This window comes from Montipora capricornis, chromosome 8 (assembly GCF_036669925.1).
Source record: "Montipora capricornis isolate CH-2021 chromosome 8, ASM3666992v2, whole genome shotgun sequence".
Taxonomy (NCBI): domain Eukaryota; kingdom Metazoa; phylum Cnidaria; class Anthozoa; order Scleractinia; family Acroporidae; genus Montipora; species Montipora capricornis.
In genome coordinates, this window is record NC_090890.1 from 47,264,869 (window position 1) to 47,280,702 (window position 15,834).

General features: G+C 38.8%; 1 protein-coding gene across 2 annotated transcripts; it reads right to left on the bottom strand.

The window, feature by feature from the left end:
* Positions 1–320: 320 nt before the first annotated feature.
* LOC138059072 (uncharacterized) lies at positions 321–12,980 on the bottom strand. 2 transcript variants are annotated; one of them, XM_068904586.1, is made up of 3 exons: positions 12,886–12,980; positions 7,197–7,531; positions 321–1,566 (listed from the first exon to the last, which is right to left on the bottom strand). In XM_068904586.1, the coding sequence occupies exons 1-3, from the start codon at positions 12,888–12,890 to the stop codon at positions 1,082–1,084; spliced, it is 825 nt and encodes a 274-aa protein (XP_068760687.1). In that variant the 5' UTR covers positions 12,891–12,980; the 3' UTR covers positions 321–1,081. The 2 variants fall into 2 exon arrangements, with proteins under 2 accessions (XP_068760687.1, XP_068760688.1); XM_068904587.1 differs by lacking the exon at positions 12,886–12,980 and adding an exon at positions 8,081–8,154.
* Between the last annotated feature and the right edge of the window lie 2,854 nt (positions 12,981–15,834).

The window sequence follows — 15,834 nt, forward strand, 5'->3', positions numbered from 1 at the left end:
ATAATTTTGGGATCACTAGACTTTCAGCGAGGAAATCCGAACAGAAGTATGCCTATATCTGCCGTTTAAATACGAAAATACGTTTAACAATGCTATGTTTAAGTGGTTTTGAACAATATTCTCGTTGGGTGCTCCTGACTGGCTCGAGTCTCTTTCTAATCTTGTCTTTGGTTACATCTCAAATCACAATTACAAGGTAAACGCCAAAGGAAGAGGTGGTCTTGGGGCCCGTTTATATGGTCGCGGTTACCAGAGATAGCCCTCTGCCCAGAGACCACTTTACCGAGCGTTAAAATGAGAATCGCGTGACCGAGACAAAATTGATCTTAGCATATTATGCATATATTTAAAGACGCGTCTTAAAAAATACATATCATTTGCCCCCTATTCTTTGCGTTTTCAAATCCGGAAACTGGACCGACCCAAACTAACGCGTTTTTATTTGAAAACTAAAAAAACTAAAACGCCCGAAAACGCTAATGAAAACCGAGTCTTTAAAACGGTTTCAAAAGTGGAGCATGGTAACCGATATGACATCATAAGTGCCCTTAAAGTATTACCCAACAATAGCCCTTTTCACGGTTAGTTTTGCTAATTTGCATTACAATGTAATTTAACGTGGATGCGAGGCCATTTCGGGTTAAAACTACAAAATAGCCCAAAATTGCCTCACATACATGCTAGCTTATATTGTAATGCAAATGAGAAAAACTAACCGTGAAATAGTCTATTGAGTTGCAAAGATACCTATAGTTTGCCTACACTATGAAATACCTTCTTTGGTATCTTTCATCGTTTTACAAACACTATAGCAACGAAAAAACTCTTTCGAGCCTTCTTAAATGAGTGAAAGAAGACTGAGCTCAATTTCATCGAATAGGATCTATCCAAACTCGATGAAAGGGTTTTTCAACATAAGCTACAGCCTTACGGTACTAAAAATGCGAACGCTTGAGTTTCAAAGCACTAAACGATGCATGTGCTGGGGTTTATGAACTACTTTAGCTATACGTTTCTCGCAAATCTGTTTTGGATTAGACACGGCTAATGTTATTTCAATGCTACAAAGAAGTGTTGCTGTCTAGTATAGGTACAATGCATACACATCAACACACGTAGAACCATTGTTGTTTGCTTCATAACAGTTGGACCAGTCCTCCCCGTTCCATATCTGTAATTCCTCGCCCTTTGACAAAGACAATGGACTTGGAAGATTGCGGAACACCAGTTCTGGTGAATCCCCACCAGTCTCATCGAGGCTGTAAAAGTGCTTCTTTTGGCACTCCTCAGGGTGGGCTGTGTTCATTCCTTCCAGTTCTCCAATGGGTGGTAGAAGTACATCTCCGTTGGTATTTGTAATGAGTGTTGACAACTTGTATAGATAACGATGGGTCGACCAACAGCCCCAGAAGGAATCAGGATTAACATTGTTGCAGCGTATTGAGCCAGATTTGCGGACAAGCTTGATTGTCTTAAGAAATCCTGTCCTCGTAAGGATGAATTTACCGTAAGTGTCATTCCGCGCTCCAAAACAAACAGGGACCGTGTTGATTTTCTGCCAGAAGGCTTAAAAATGCAAAACTCCTATCAGTAGTGTAGCTGCACTCGTAACCACTCCAATCAGCCGTCATTCGTAGTATATTAGGGAAATTAGACGGCAACGGGAACGTCAAAAATTTGCATATTTAGTGGACAAAACAAAGTGAAATAGTCAAATTTGAGTTTTATCACGGACGTCAGCACTTGAGGATAAATTCTCATTTTCTCCCTTAAATTAAGCGCCGTTCCGACCAGTGTAATTTTTTGAGGAACTGCCACACCCTTGTCCTATTAAAAAGGTCGAAATAGTCTCGAAGTGATTACAATAACGCGAATTTACATTTTGAAATGACGTTCTCGTTGCCTTCGCCGTCGTCGTTGCTAAAGTTCTCTGTTTTGTCAGGAGCTCACGATTCGACAACGTACAACTCCCATATCTCTCCAAATGGTGGTCGTTTTCTCAAACCGTATAATTCTAGTCGGGTTTTCTACGTCACGAATGCATAAACTAATTACGTGGTATATGCATAAGTTAACAAAGAGAACGTTAAAGCAGCTGTACAGAAATAACGGTGTCTTCGAATTCCATCTCTCAAATTGGAGGTGAAAGTTGTTCACTCCTAATTCACCTACTCCTGACTTATATTAATCTTTCGATTAAGTAACAACAGAAACCCGTAAGGGTTGAAACGTGTAACGGCCCCTTGTGTGCTGGGAAACAAGCTTCTGAATATTCAATTTGCTAAGCACCATATTTGGAACAACAAGAGAGAAACATTCAACCAATCAGTTCGCAAGAACACCGTGACGCAATACCACCAATCTTCTCGCGCGAAATTAACTGGAGCGAGGGGTTTTCCAAATTGAATATTCGGAAGCTGTGAACACGCGTTACACGTTTCAACCCTTATGGGTTTCTGGTAACAACTGATATAAATGTCGTTGCTGGGTGCAAAATTGAGCCACGAGTGCAAAACATTATGGGAGAAATTATGTTATATGATATATTTCGGTTGAATCGCTCAACCTCATTTCATCAGTTTGAATAGCAATGAGTAGTTATAAGGGAGTTTAAGAAACCACGACGGCTACGGAGACGAGAACGTCACTTCAAAATATAAGTTTGAGCTGTTTTAAGTATTTCATGATTATTCCATCTTGTTTACATTATTTAAATATGTGAGAAGTGTCCTAAAACTGGATTGGTACAGACCGATTTGAAGGAAAGTGTAAGACTGAAAGATTCACGGTAGTTTGTCCACGTTGTCGTCAAAACCTTAAATTTGGTCATTTCACGTAGTGGTTTTGACGAGTACGGGAGAGAATTGTTCAAAAATGCGTGCCGCACGTGCAGCAAGATCATTTTGGTTCTTTCAACCAATAATATCACTGCTTTTTGGCGTTGTCGTTGCCGTAGCCGTCGTCGTTTCTTAAACTCCCTATATAGTAGTCACATTACCGAAAAGCGGTCATGTGACAAAAGCAAGTCATTATATATGTTCGGAAGTTCCAACACCTTGCCCTCTTGTGGGAAGGGTGTGTACTGTTATTTGCAAGTAAGGCCCGTCTTAAATGCATGTCGCATTTCACATTTGCCGAATCTAATGCAAATGAGAAAAATCTATCGTTTTCGTTCATTTTGCATTAGATTCGGCACATGTGAAATGCAACGTTTAAAACGGGCCTAAGAGTATGTGCTGAGAACATGGAATTAACATTTTTGCTTCTATGTTATTTAAGGTTGTGAAAACATCTTTGATGAGATGGCAAACATTCATGATTTAAAGACGAGGGTAACAAATAGAGCAAGGACAGACCTGGTATCATGTACCGATGGAAGGGCTGTGCAAAGAGAAAAATGGCCATTATTTTGCCTAATTTTCCTTCACCCTCCAATTATTGAAAATTCGAAATACCTTAAAGGCCGGTACACAAGAGTGAGCTTGCTCCTGAAACACGCTCCCGAAACACGGCCCCGGGTAAAATATATATAAGTACCCCAGCCAGTACACAGGAAGGACACGACGAGGGAGCTGAATGATGAAACAACCCAATTGGGGCATGGGAACTGTTGTGGAAAAAAAAATAAGCCAATTTGATTGGCCAACTCAAGAACTAGAGACACGTCATGTCACGGCAAGCAAATTTCAGCACACACGAGGGAGCTTGCTCCTGATACAGACTCGTGCAACAGATTTTCCCCTGGAGCTTGCTCCCTCATATCAAACCAGTTTGATATCATGAGGAGCTTAAGACGACCAAGAGATTATAAAGGTAAGAGAAGTAATCCCTCATACTGGCCCCATTCCCATCGTAATCCTTCTTAGGTTATTTTTAGATGATATCAATTTTCCCGCGGATAATGTTACCGCGCGCGTTACGTGGAAGTTTCGTGGAGGAGGGAAAGTGCAGCAAATTGTGTACGATGCCATTCTTCGTTTTCAAAATTGAGTTTCATGGCCTGATAAAATTCATTGTCTGCAAGATACAGGTTTCAAACATACATCCTTGGAATTGCTTAACTGTTTAGTTTACAGTGATACCAATTTGAAGAATTTCCAATCTATCAAACCGTGTTAAATAATTTTGACAGATGCAGATATGTTTACCTTGGTTGCATTGCGTTACTTGTCCATTTTAGTGCGCACTTTCTCATCGTCTACAAAATTCTGTCGCTTACAAAACTCGTCCCTGTCAAGATACAGTTTGCAATCATATATCATGGAAATCGGTTAACTATATAATTCACTCTGATACCAATTTTACGATTGTCTAATGTAGGAAACCGTGTTATATAATTTGTAAGAGGGAGCTATATTTTACGCGTGCGTTGCAAATTGACTTCAATCCGATCTTACGGTTTTAAATTTTTTTATCGTGCGGCCAATTGAAATTTTCCTGTCATGTGTGGTACTGTTTGAAAGCGTCAGCTGTCTAATTTGTGAATATCATACAATTAAGTCACCATAGTTTAAGTCCGCTAAGAAAATCGAGAACGCGTTGACCAAGTCAGGAATATGTTACTTGGTGACTGTAGTCCGCGATATTTCATTGTGTACAAAATTCTGTCGCCTATAAAACTCGTTACTTTCAAGATACAAGATGCAAAGATATATCATTCAAATCGCTTAACTGTGTTGTTTACAGTGACACCAGTTTCAACACTGTCCAAAGAACGAAACCGAGTTTAATAATTTTGAAAGATGCAGGTATATTTAACATGCGTGCTTTGCAAATTGACTTCCATGCGATACCACTTGTTCATACATTTTTATCACACTGTCTGTTCAAGTTTTCCTTTCATGTCTGATATCTGTCTAATTTATGAATATCTAAGAATTAAGTCGTCAGATTTTAATCCCGCGAAGACAATCAAGAACGCGCTAACCAAGTCAGCGATATATTAATAAACAATTATTGGATGAGGTTGAGCATATTACTTGTTGACTGTAGTCTGCGAATTGCCAATGTTTACAAAATTCTGTCGCTTATATAAAACTCGATCCTTTCAAGATACAGGTTTCAAACATCTGTAACTGAAATAGCTTAATTGTCTAGTTTTCAATGATACCACATTCAAGGTTGTGCCATACACGAAACCGTGTTAAATCTTTTTTTAAATTAAGGAGACAGCTATGTTTAATTTAACATACGTGCTTTTGCAAATTCACTTGAATCCGATAACACGGGTTCAAAAATTTTTATCGGACGCTTGATTCAAGTTTTCCTTTCATGTTTGGTACTGTTGTAGAGCTCTATCTGTGTACTTTATCACCATATAAGAATTACGTCATCATATTTTAATCCCGCAAAGGAAACCGAGAATGCGTTTATTAAATTCAGAGAGATCGTACTTATCGACTATAGTCTTCCATTTGCCATTCTGTACAAAATCCTGTCGGTTACACAACTCGTTCCTTCCAAGATACAGGTTTCAAAACATAAGTCATTGCAATCGCTTAACTCTGTAGTCAACAAGTCACGTTCGTCCACAAAATGTATATACGCGTTTGTCTCAACATCCTCCGCCATTTTTGTTTGATGGTAAATCGCGAACGACGCGAATCATTGCGTGGGAATTCGCTCAGCTGTCAACATTGGTAAAAATGGGGACATGTGATTGGCTATCAGTTAACCCTCGTGGGAATACCGGATCGCGCAGAAATTAAGAGGGATTACGATGGGAATACTTCTCTTACCTTCATAATCGTATCTCTTGATAAAACTGAAAAATGGTTTGCTTTAAAATCAGAAAAGAACCAATTCACCGTTGCTGTTGAGAAAAGTGTATGCCAGGCAAAACAAGTTATATCTCGGTAGCCTGAAAGTTAAGAAATAATTTGCCTGTGTTTAAATTAACAAATACACCAATACATCACTAACGTTTCATGTTTAACCGGAGAATTAGGGAAGCAGATGTTCGAAGGTGTAATAGCTGTTGAGTTTTATTCCTCAGTTATCGAGTTCCATAAGTATAAAACTTAAAAATGGATTGCTTTAAAATCAGAAAAGAACCAATTATGCCAGGCAAAACAAGTTGCATCTCGGCGGCCTGAAAGTTAAGAAATAATTTGCCTGTGTTTAAATTAACAAATACACCAATACATCACTAACGCGTTTCATGTTTAACCGGAGAGTTAGGGAAGCACATATTCGAAGGTGTAATAGCCGTTGAGTTTTATTCCTCAGTTATCGAGTTCCATAAGTGTAAAACTTAAAAATGGTTTGCTTTAAAATCAGAAAAGAACCAATTCACTGAATTCACCGTTGCTGTTGAGAAAAGTGTATGCCAGGCAAAACAAGTTGCGTCTCGGCAGCCTGAAAGTTAAGAAATAATTTGCCTGTGTTTAAATTAACAAATACACCAATACATCACTAACGTTTCATGTTTAACCGGAGAATTAGGGAAGCAGATGTTCGAAGGTGTAATGGCCGTTGAGTTTTATTCCTCAGTTATCGAGTTCCATAAGTATAAAACTTAAAAATGGATTGCTTTAAAATCAGAAAAGAACCAATTCACCGTTGCTGTTAAGAAAGGTGTATGCCGGGCAAAACAAGTTGCATCTCGGTAGCCTGAAAGTTAAGATATAATTTGCCTGTGTTTAAATTAATTTGAAATAAAGAGAATAAAAAAATAATTTTCCATTTTTTAATTGCATGATGCTGGCCGTTGTAAACCGTGTTTTAGAAAATATTTCAGATTGATTTACTGTGCCTCTGGACTATTTTGACACATCACTCAAACTTAATTTAAAGTAATTTGAGTTATTTGTCGTCATTAAAACTTTATGACGAAGTCGGCCCAACAAATGTGTCGAGATTAACACCTCTCTCTTCCTTTGTATCTCGCTCTGCCTTTTTAGTGTGAGTCTTGTTACAACTCCCACTGAGATTTTGGTAATTTTTTTTTACCTAAACAGCGGGGACCCACATTTCTGACCCAAGTTAAGCTCCTCATGGAGGGAGCAAAACTCGGGAGCAAAAGTTTTGTTGCGCAACATATTTTTTCGCTAGAAATCGTTGGTGCAGACGAGGGAGCTTTGCTCCGGGAGCGTATCGCAGGAGCGTGCTGCGGGAGCAAGCTCTCTTGTGTGTACCGACCTTAAAGCTGGTACCTTTACAAACTTTAGGGCTTCCTCATACACTAATGAAAATACCTCGTTTCGATGCCTGCTGTCTGTAGAATCGGTTCACATCCGGCAAGAAGTCTTCAGGTTTCTCTTCTTTTGTGTTTGAATTGAGCTCGCAAATGTTGGCACCGAAGAGGACGTTGTAGCTTTGGCATCTGTCGTCTTCATCACATATCCTTGAGCACTCGTGGGGCAACTCGACCTTAACCGTTTCGAATGTATGACCCAAAAGGAACATTCCTGGTTCTCCAGAGTTGCATTGGTCATCTGCTTCAATAAATGTTACACCAATCCGTGATAACACGACGAATGCCATCGACAACCAAACTCGTGTCGGATTCATGATGATCTCGAGAAATAGGCTGTTCACATCAAAACAAACGAAACAGAAATGAGGAGATGTTTTTTTTTTTCAATTAGCGGTGACTCGAGGATAATCGGAAAAAAATCCGAGTGCTCAAACCTACGACGACCTTCCGATTACTAGTTCGGACGCTCTACCGCCGAGTCATTGGACACTAAAATGGGTTGAGTAGAGGATTGTCCCGCTATATCGCTTAGGACTGACAATGTCGAAACGGTGCATCCTCGCTATTGAGAGAATTACCTGAGATGGAAATTATTAACCTGGCTTCGGTTGTTCAAAAGGTGGATAACGCTGTCCACCGGATAAACACTAGCAAAACCAATTGAGTTATCCAGTGGATAATTCTATCCACCCTTCGAACAACTGGGGCCTGTTAGATGAAATGCAGAGATGATATTTTTTGCAAGAACTGGCTTCTCATTTAACGAGGAACGCGTCTTTCTAAGTGAAAGTGACCATCACAGTTGATGAAGAACGAACCATCCATTTAACCATACATCCTACATTACACATTCAACTGTTACGAGATATAAGACGAACTTACAGATCAGTGACCAGATCACAGATGGACTAATAGGGCAGACAGCTAGAGCAAGTGCAACGCAGTCTGAGCACGATTTAAGCAATAGAGGACGTTTTCTGTGTTTGCATAGCCTCATCTAAACGCGGTAGGGGGGGAGTTGGGAGAATTTGAGACAGTTATTCAAACCCGAGACGCACTCGATGGTTTGCATAACCGTCGAGAATTCTCCTAACTCCCCGAGTATTTAGATGATGCTATGTAAACACGGAAAAAGTCCTCTTTTGCTTTTAAAAAATATTTTTCAAAAATAATTCGACAATTAATGTATTGAAGGAAAATGCTGTTTTTTTTTACTTCTTAATTAAAACAGATTTTCTTGATACACGCCCATATTTCCTACAAGCTAATCAAAACGCGCGTGTTACAACACATAACTCATCAAACTTCGTGTAATGTCACAGCCGTGTTTACACATTCTCATCTAAACACAGCTATATTGACTAATGAGAGTGCGCGCACTATCTCAATTACTGAGTTGCCATAGGCAATCCAGTCAGAAAATGAGTTGAATTTCTCCGTTTCCCGTGTCGGGAAAATGGAAACGTTGCACAATAGTCTTTCCTGTCACTCCCCTGCTAAGTATTGTCTTTGTGCGTATTTTTGGTAGGTTTCAGACGGTAGTAGAAATGCGTAGATTTAATCCGGTGGACGCAGTAGAATATTTAATTAACCTGCAATGGCGTTGACGTCATTGTAATGCGAATGGCGTTTTAGTGGATCTTTAAACAAAATATACCCTTATCGAGCTCAAAAATGGAACGTCAATTGGATAAACAAGACAGGCGGTGAAAAATAAATATCTCGCGCCAGTTGTTCAAACAATGGATAGCGCTAACCGCCAGATAAATTACTCTCCAGTGGATAAGTCATAGGGAAACCAATTGCGCTATCCCGTGGATAGTGATTTATCTGCGGTGGATAGCGTTTTAAAAGTGACAAGTGATGGACTTCGACAAAAATTGCCCATACATCTCCGTATCAAAGTGAGCCGTATTTCTAATAATTTACTAACTGTGCTGTTATGTACAACACTGAAACCAGATGGCAAATAATTATTCTGTGTGGGTTTAACAAACTCATTGAAGGAATCGAACGCCTTGAAGTCACATCTCTGTTGTCTGGCTATTTACATTTATTGTTTTTTCTCAACTCTGCACAGTTTTTAGGTTTTAAAAAAATTGGAAATGTGAGAGTGAAGAATTATTTGAAAGAAAGCTTGTTCTCTATTTTGTGTTTTGTTATTCAAGGAAAATAGGCTCTTCAGAAAAGGGTTTGATCCTGAACTTTGCGAAATTTATTCAATTGCATATTGTTTTTGACACGGAGTGTGTTTCTTGTTTGCACGCACGCAATTGAAGTAGGAAGGGTAAAAAAAACAAATTGAAATTTGACTAATTCTTAAAACCAGTCGATTGGTTGGTGTCTATTTTTTGTTGCTCTTGTGTCTATTTTTTGTTGGTAATCACAAAAGTGCATACCCCACGGGCATTGAATTAAGCGAGTGAATTTACTTTTATATACCCTTCAGTATTTTCAAACTTCCCTTCCGCCACTAGAAGTCATACCAACTTTCAAGATTATATGCAAGGGCGTTAAACCACCCAGCCACCGTGACGCACTTTTCCGTTTTCGTATTCAGGAATGGCTAAGAGGCTTTATGGTCAAATTTCACGGCTCAGTTCTACTTTCTTTGTCTCACAAGTCTCAACGGATATTTCTAAACAAAACAATGTTTACATTTAACCATAAAGACTGGTAGCCATGTGTGAATATTGATATATCGAACGTGGCCAAAAACATTTCAAAATGGCGACCTTTCGTGCGGGAAAGCTCGCTAGAAAGAAGAATGGCCGTTTTCAGAGCACAGCAGTAAAGAGCAAAACAAGAAACTCTTTAAACTCTCGCAAAACAAAAGTTGAGTGATAGCCTTGATGATGCTAAAGTCTCATTTCAGTCCGACAGTGAAAGTGAAACCGCGCTATCGGGGAGACGTGTTATCGAGGGGTCGAGCTTGGTTTGCTTTCTGTTTTCTCCTAAACAAAGTTGGTGACCTATTCTTTTTTTTGGCATAATATTATTCTCTTACTCATCCTCTTTGTACTGTAAAAAAATTTACGTCAGAAGAAAAAGTTACAGGAAAAAAAGTATTCGTAGTCATCACTCGTGGACACAAAATTGACTCCTCGAGATAACGCACCCGAGGAATATTTGCAGTCAGTGCCTTTTCAAGACGTGTGCCTGTGCCATAAAACAAACATTAAATTATTCCTTTTGAACAATATAATTCAACTGTTTTGTTATTTCAAAAATTACGTCAAAGCAGTGTTTACTGTTCCTGCAAAACGTAGCGTGAATCGATGGAACAAACTTGTCCTTGATAGATGAAGTCGCACTGATTAAATGAGTAACTTGAGCAAGTTTTATCTCGCAAACGAGCTTGGTGACGTATTTTTTTAACTGCACATTTCGAGTCACCATAAGGTAGGGAACAATCGAGAAAAGTTTAAAGAAAATCTTACGACAACTTCCTTTACTAAGGAATCAGCTTAAGTGCAATTCGCAAGCGTTTCAACGTGGGTTGGAGGACTGAGCAGTTGGACCGACAATCAATTCAAGAAAATGCCACGACTTGAGCCGCTAAAGGCGGTATATGTACGGAAATTTTGAGTTCGAGATCACTGAGAGCCCAAATCGATTCACTGAGATACCACAAACTTTTAAATAAAACTGAGTCTGCTGATGTCCCTTCGTGGTAAGCCACAGGCAGCCCAAGCTGGGTGTGCGATTTGTAGACTTTTTATGGGAAAACATACTTTGAGCTTATAAATGCTAAAATAAGCTGTAAATGTAGAATTAAAGTTTGCTTACCTCTACATACGGTTGTCCTCGTCTTTTCTGTGCAATCGGAGGGCAAATTTGTGTCCGTTTTAAACGGGTTTGTGGCTTTCAAATTTTTGCGATGTCGTTAGTTGTCGTTTCTCCTCATAAAGAGAAGAAAGGCTGGTGACTCGCGGCGATCTCGTTCCACAAATTGCTCTCGCATCACGAACCAACGGTCCGAATCGCCATAAAAACACCACAGCTCAGATAAATTTTCTATCACATCAACTCCACTCCGGGACCACACAACGATTTTTTTTGATGTGATAGGATATTTATCTGGGCTTAAGGCTGTGGTGTTTTTATGGCGAATCGGACCGTTGGTTCGTGATGCGAGAGCAATTTGTGGAACGAGATCGCCGCGAGTCACCAGCCTTTCTTCTCTTTATGAGGAGAAACGACAACTAACGACATCGCAAAAATTCGAAAGCCACAAACCCGTCTAAAACGGACACAAGTTTGCCCTCCGATTGCACAGAAAAGACGAGGACAACCGTATGTAGCGGTAAGCGAACTTTAATTCTACATTTACAGCTTAAGCTTATTTTAGCATTTATAAGCTCAAAGTATGTTTGCCCATACAAAGTCTATAAATCGTATACCGAGCTTGGGCTGCCTGTGGGTAAGCCTAGTGATATTTGTAATCTCTTTATAAATTAATCAGTTGGATATTTACTTATTTTAGTTCGAGACTTGTTTGGAATTCCAGTTACTGTTTCAAATAACATTTGGATGAGATGCTTTTGTTTGGTTAGCAGTTAAAAGCATTCCTCGAAAAATTCCCGAGGTGAACGGTACCCAATTTGACGGCGACGTTTGCAGCAGACCCTTAGTGAACAAATTTGCCAGTGTATTCAATAAATTGTATATATGTTTTTTTTTATTGTCAAAGACAAGACAAACGAGTACTTTTACCAACAATGGTGATCAATATTGAATGTACTTAATTGAAATTTGTTTTGTACAAATTTATTGCGACGCGAGCCGCGTGTGGCGACAAAAGGGAGCTTAAGCAACGACAACGGCGACGGCAACGAGAACGTCATCTCAAAATATAAATTCGCGTTGTTGTAATCGCTTCGTTACTATTTCAACATTTTTAATATGACGGGGGTGTGGTAGTTCCTCAAAAATGAAGCTGGTAGGAACGGCGCTCAATTTAGGGCAGAAAATGAAAATTTATCCTCAAGTAATGACGTTGTCCATAAAACCTCAAATTTGGCTGTTTCACGTTGTAGTTTTGCTGACGACGGCAAAGAAATGGACAAAAGTGAAAAACACATGTGCAGGGCGTGCAAAGCTATTGTTTTTGCCTACCAAATATGCAAATTTGTGACGTTCTCGTTGCCGTCGCCGTTGTCGTTGCTTAAGCTCCCTAAAATCAATCGGAAACTGACCCGATAACATGTGATAAGTCCAAGAGCGGCAGCGGCGCTTTATTCATTGCAAATATATATTTTTTTTTCCGACTGGCCAGCTTTTCTAGTATTCCTTTGTAGCTTTTTGTCGCTTATTTCTTTCCCACTCGTTACTTCACACAAAGGCGCGTAAAGCATCTCGGTAGACAGAGAGTCTTTAAGTGGACAGATGCTTTTTCTTTGAAAAAGGCAAGCTTTAAAGGTAAGGAGAATTTTCAACGTTATTTCTAGATCTTGCTTCGTACTTGTGTGTTCCACTGCACTGTGAACATTATTTTGCATAGAACGAATACTTCATTAGAAGTATTTTGCATAGAACGAATACTCCAATATTTCTTGGAAACCATTTTGTTCAGCCGTTTTAACGTAGAAGGAAAATAAGGAAATAGCTTTCAACGGCCAAACAAAATAAAAAATGAAATCAAGTTTAAAAAAAACAAAGTAGCTATCGCCGTCACAGGTACTAACCTCATTCGAAGGAGCTTAACTTAAGCTAACACTTCAAATTACTTGGACTAGCATCAACGATTGCGATCATTGTGTTAAATTCGCAAATATTATCGAACTTTATAACACCTAAAAGAAAGAAAAATGAAAACTAACAAAACCCGGTGTCTTGCCGTCATTTTGTCACATATGCATCCTTTGTTTCGTGAGTTGTCAGTATTAAATTAAACACTCAAGGTAACTTGATTACAGGCGGCCGCTAAAATCGATGTCACTTTTACTTGTACGACCAAAAGTACGATAGAAAAATTGAACTTTGATTGAACGTAACAAAAATCTCCCGAAATGTTTTTCGCTGATTGTAACTTGTTATATACATGGCACAAAATTTATGATGTTTTCATCTCGCAAATTTTGTTGCTTATGGCAAATTGTTTTTTTCTTGATCGACACTTCCTAAACTTTCCTTCTGCTCTCCTTAAAAACTACAAATCAATATTTATTTACTTTTACGTCAACATTTGTTTTGCATAAAGCAGGCTAACAAAATCTGTATCTTGCTTAGTTCGCATTTTTTAGCGTTTAAATAGAATTTTTGGTCGTATATTCCTCACAGCATTGAAGTCGTATATTTTGACGTTCCCATCAAGATACTAACCCCGCAGGAAAAGGGTTAACTTTAGTGAAGGTTCGTCTTGGAAAGCTGTCAGAAGCTCAGACTTGTGGTGAAAAAAGTTGACATGTCAGCCTTGAAGCCAAATGTTTCTCGATTTCCTTTTATTTTCTTCAATCTTTCTGGGTTTAGTATTTTACTGAGTCACATGTCTTCTCAGGGGATATTTAGCAAAGATATCTACTATGGCACTGTAATGATTTACGATACCAAAACAATATCGTTTACTATTAGAGCTACATATTACGCAAGGACAGCTTTAATCTCCTGAAAAAACAAAACGAAGGTCAGTTGACAGTTATGGAAAAAAATGACAAGTTACTGCACTACGACACGTACAAAATGCGTTCCTACTTTAAAAAACATCCCGTATCTCCTCAATTCTCCCCCCCCCAGTCAAAAATCCCGAATCCCCACAATTTTTTTTACCTAAATGTCCCGTAGCCTAATCGCCTCTCGGCCTTTTGGCTAAGATTGGTTTATCGGCCAAGGTCAACGGTCAAGTACTATTGTACTACGTACGGCAACCTCGTTCCCAGGGTCTTCTCGGCTTTCAATATGGCGGCGGGTCTTGAAAAGACCCTGGCACACAGTGAACTAAAAAGATCGCTGATTGGTGCTTTTCTCACATGAACTCTGATTGGTTTAATGTCGAAAGAAAGATGGCGGCTAGTGAGGACAGCCAGAAGAAGAACAGAATTCGTGTTTAAATCATTTTCAAAAGTGTAACTGTTCCGTAAGAAGCAGCTGCAAATTAACAAGCATAACAGTCAAAAATAATTCACCGTTTTATCACGTTGTACGATGATCTACATCAGGCCTCGATTCCAATTAAAACTACGTTGGCTTTTCACGACCTCTGGCATAGCGATCGCTCTATAATATAGAAGGATATAATGGTGTTTGAAAGACGTAACGGTAATTAAGTGATTTTATTTCGTACGTACCTTTACTTTTTGGTTCATTTTGGCGTCTCATAATTGTAATTCCCTGACGCGAGTATTGTTACTGTTGTTCAATGTTTTCACCATGTCAGATTGTGTTACAAATTATAAAATTGTGCAACAGGGTTCATAGATTATTGATGTGGTTGATTTAGCAGTTGTATGTGGTTCTGTTGACTCGTGTGACAGCTGCAATGAAGGCGGGTCTGTTAAATACAGGTCAAGACTAGAGGTCGCTGCTCCAATAATCAACAACTAAGCCAAAAGTTTCCCCGAGACCTGAAACATTTTTTGTTGAGTGATTAGCGCTAGCAGACACTTTTGGTGTTGTTTATTTGTCTGCAGCACGGTGACATGTACACTCACCCGTGGAAATTGACCTGTGTTTTATTTCAATAGACCTGCAGCTGCAGTAATCCATATTCTTTCCTCTCTTCCACACTCTTCAGCTAGTGCATGGTGCACAGAGAGATCTAGGTCGGTCGGTTTTCATCATTGCCTTTTACTTTCATTAATAAAAAATATTAATCTCCTCACCCCAAACAAAGTGCATGTCATCTATTCTTGTAATTTTCCAAGAGAGTTATTTAAGATTGTGAAGTCTTATCAATAATTATTATTCTTGAAAATAATTGTAAGGCTTATCATTATAGTCTTATTGACCTGTCAATTCGCTAATGACTTCAATTTTTGCCTCTTCTGATTTAAAAATATAAATATGTATATTAAACAGTATTCTTTAATTTTGTACACATTACTTTTTTAGCATCACACTCCTGTGAGTTTTTTTGTACTCCAATAATTTAAGTTGTGAATTATTCGTTTTCAAAACATGCTTTGAAAATATTCTCTAGCATTGCTCAAGTTGTGGCATTTTAATTACTGTCTGAAGATGTGGTACATCGAGTGATTTGGGGGAAGATTGCAGACTGGACAGGGGGATTGGGAAATAAAATTGAAGGTGACAAAGCACAGGAAATTTGCAACTTCACCAGCAACAAGAAACTGTTTGACAAAAAGAAATAGTGTTTTGTTTCTGGAATGGTAAGGGCAGGAGAAAAGATAAAATACTGTAAATTGTGGGTCACTTGGTCGGTCATATATATTTCGCTTCGTCTATTGAAACTCTCAACAAAGAAGGACAAAAATGTGGACGCAAACTCTCTGAACGGTTAGAAGCCTGTCAAGGAATATTAACCATTAAAGAGAAGAACATAATGATACTTGTCTACAAATACCTAATTTTCCTTCAAATGCCACAGCATAAAATTTCAAATTCCATTTTCTGTGAATCTTCCATTACTTGTGGTACATGTGAACCTAGGAAGTTACCAGTACTAGCTTTAAAATAAC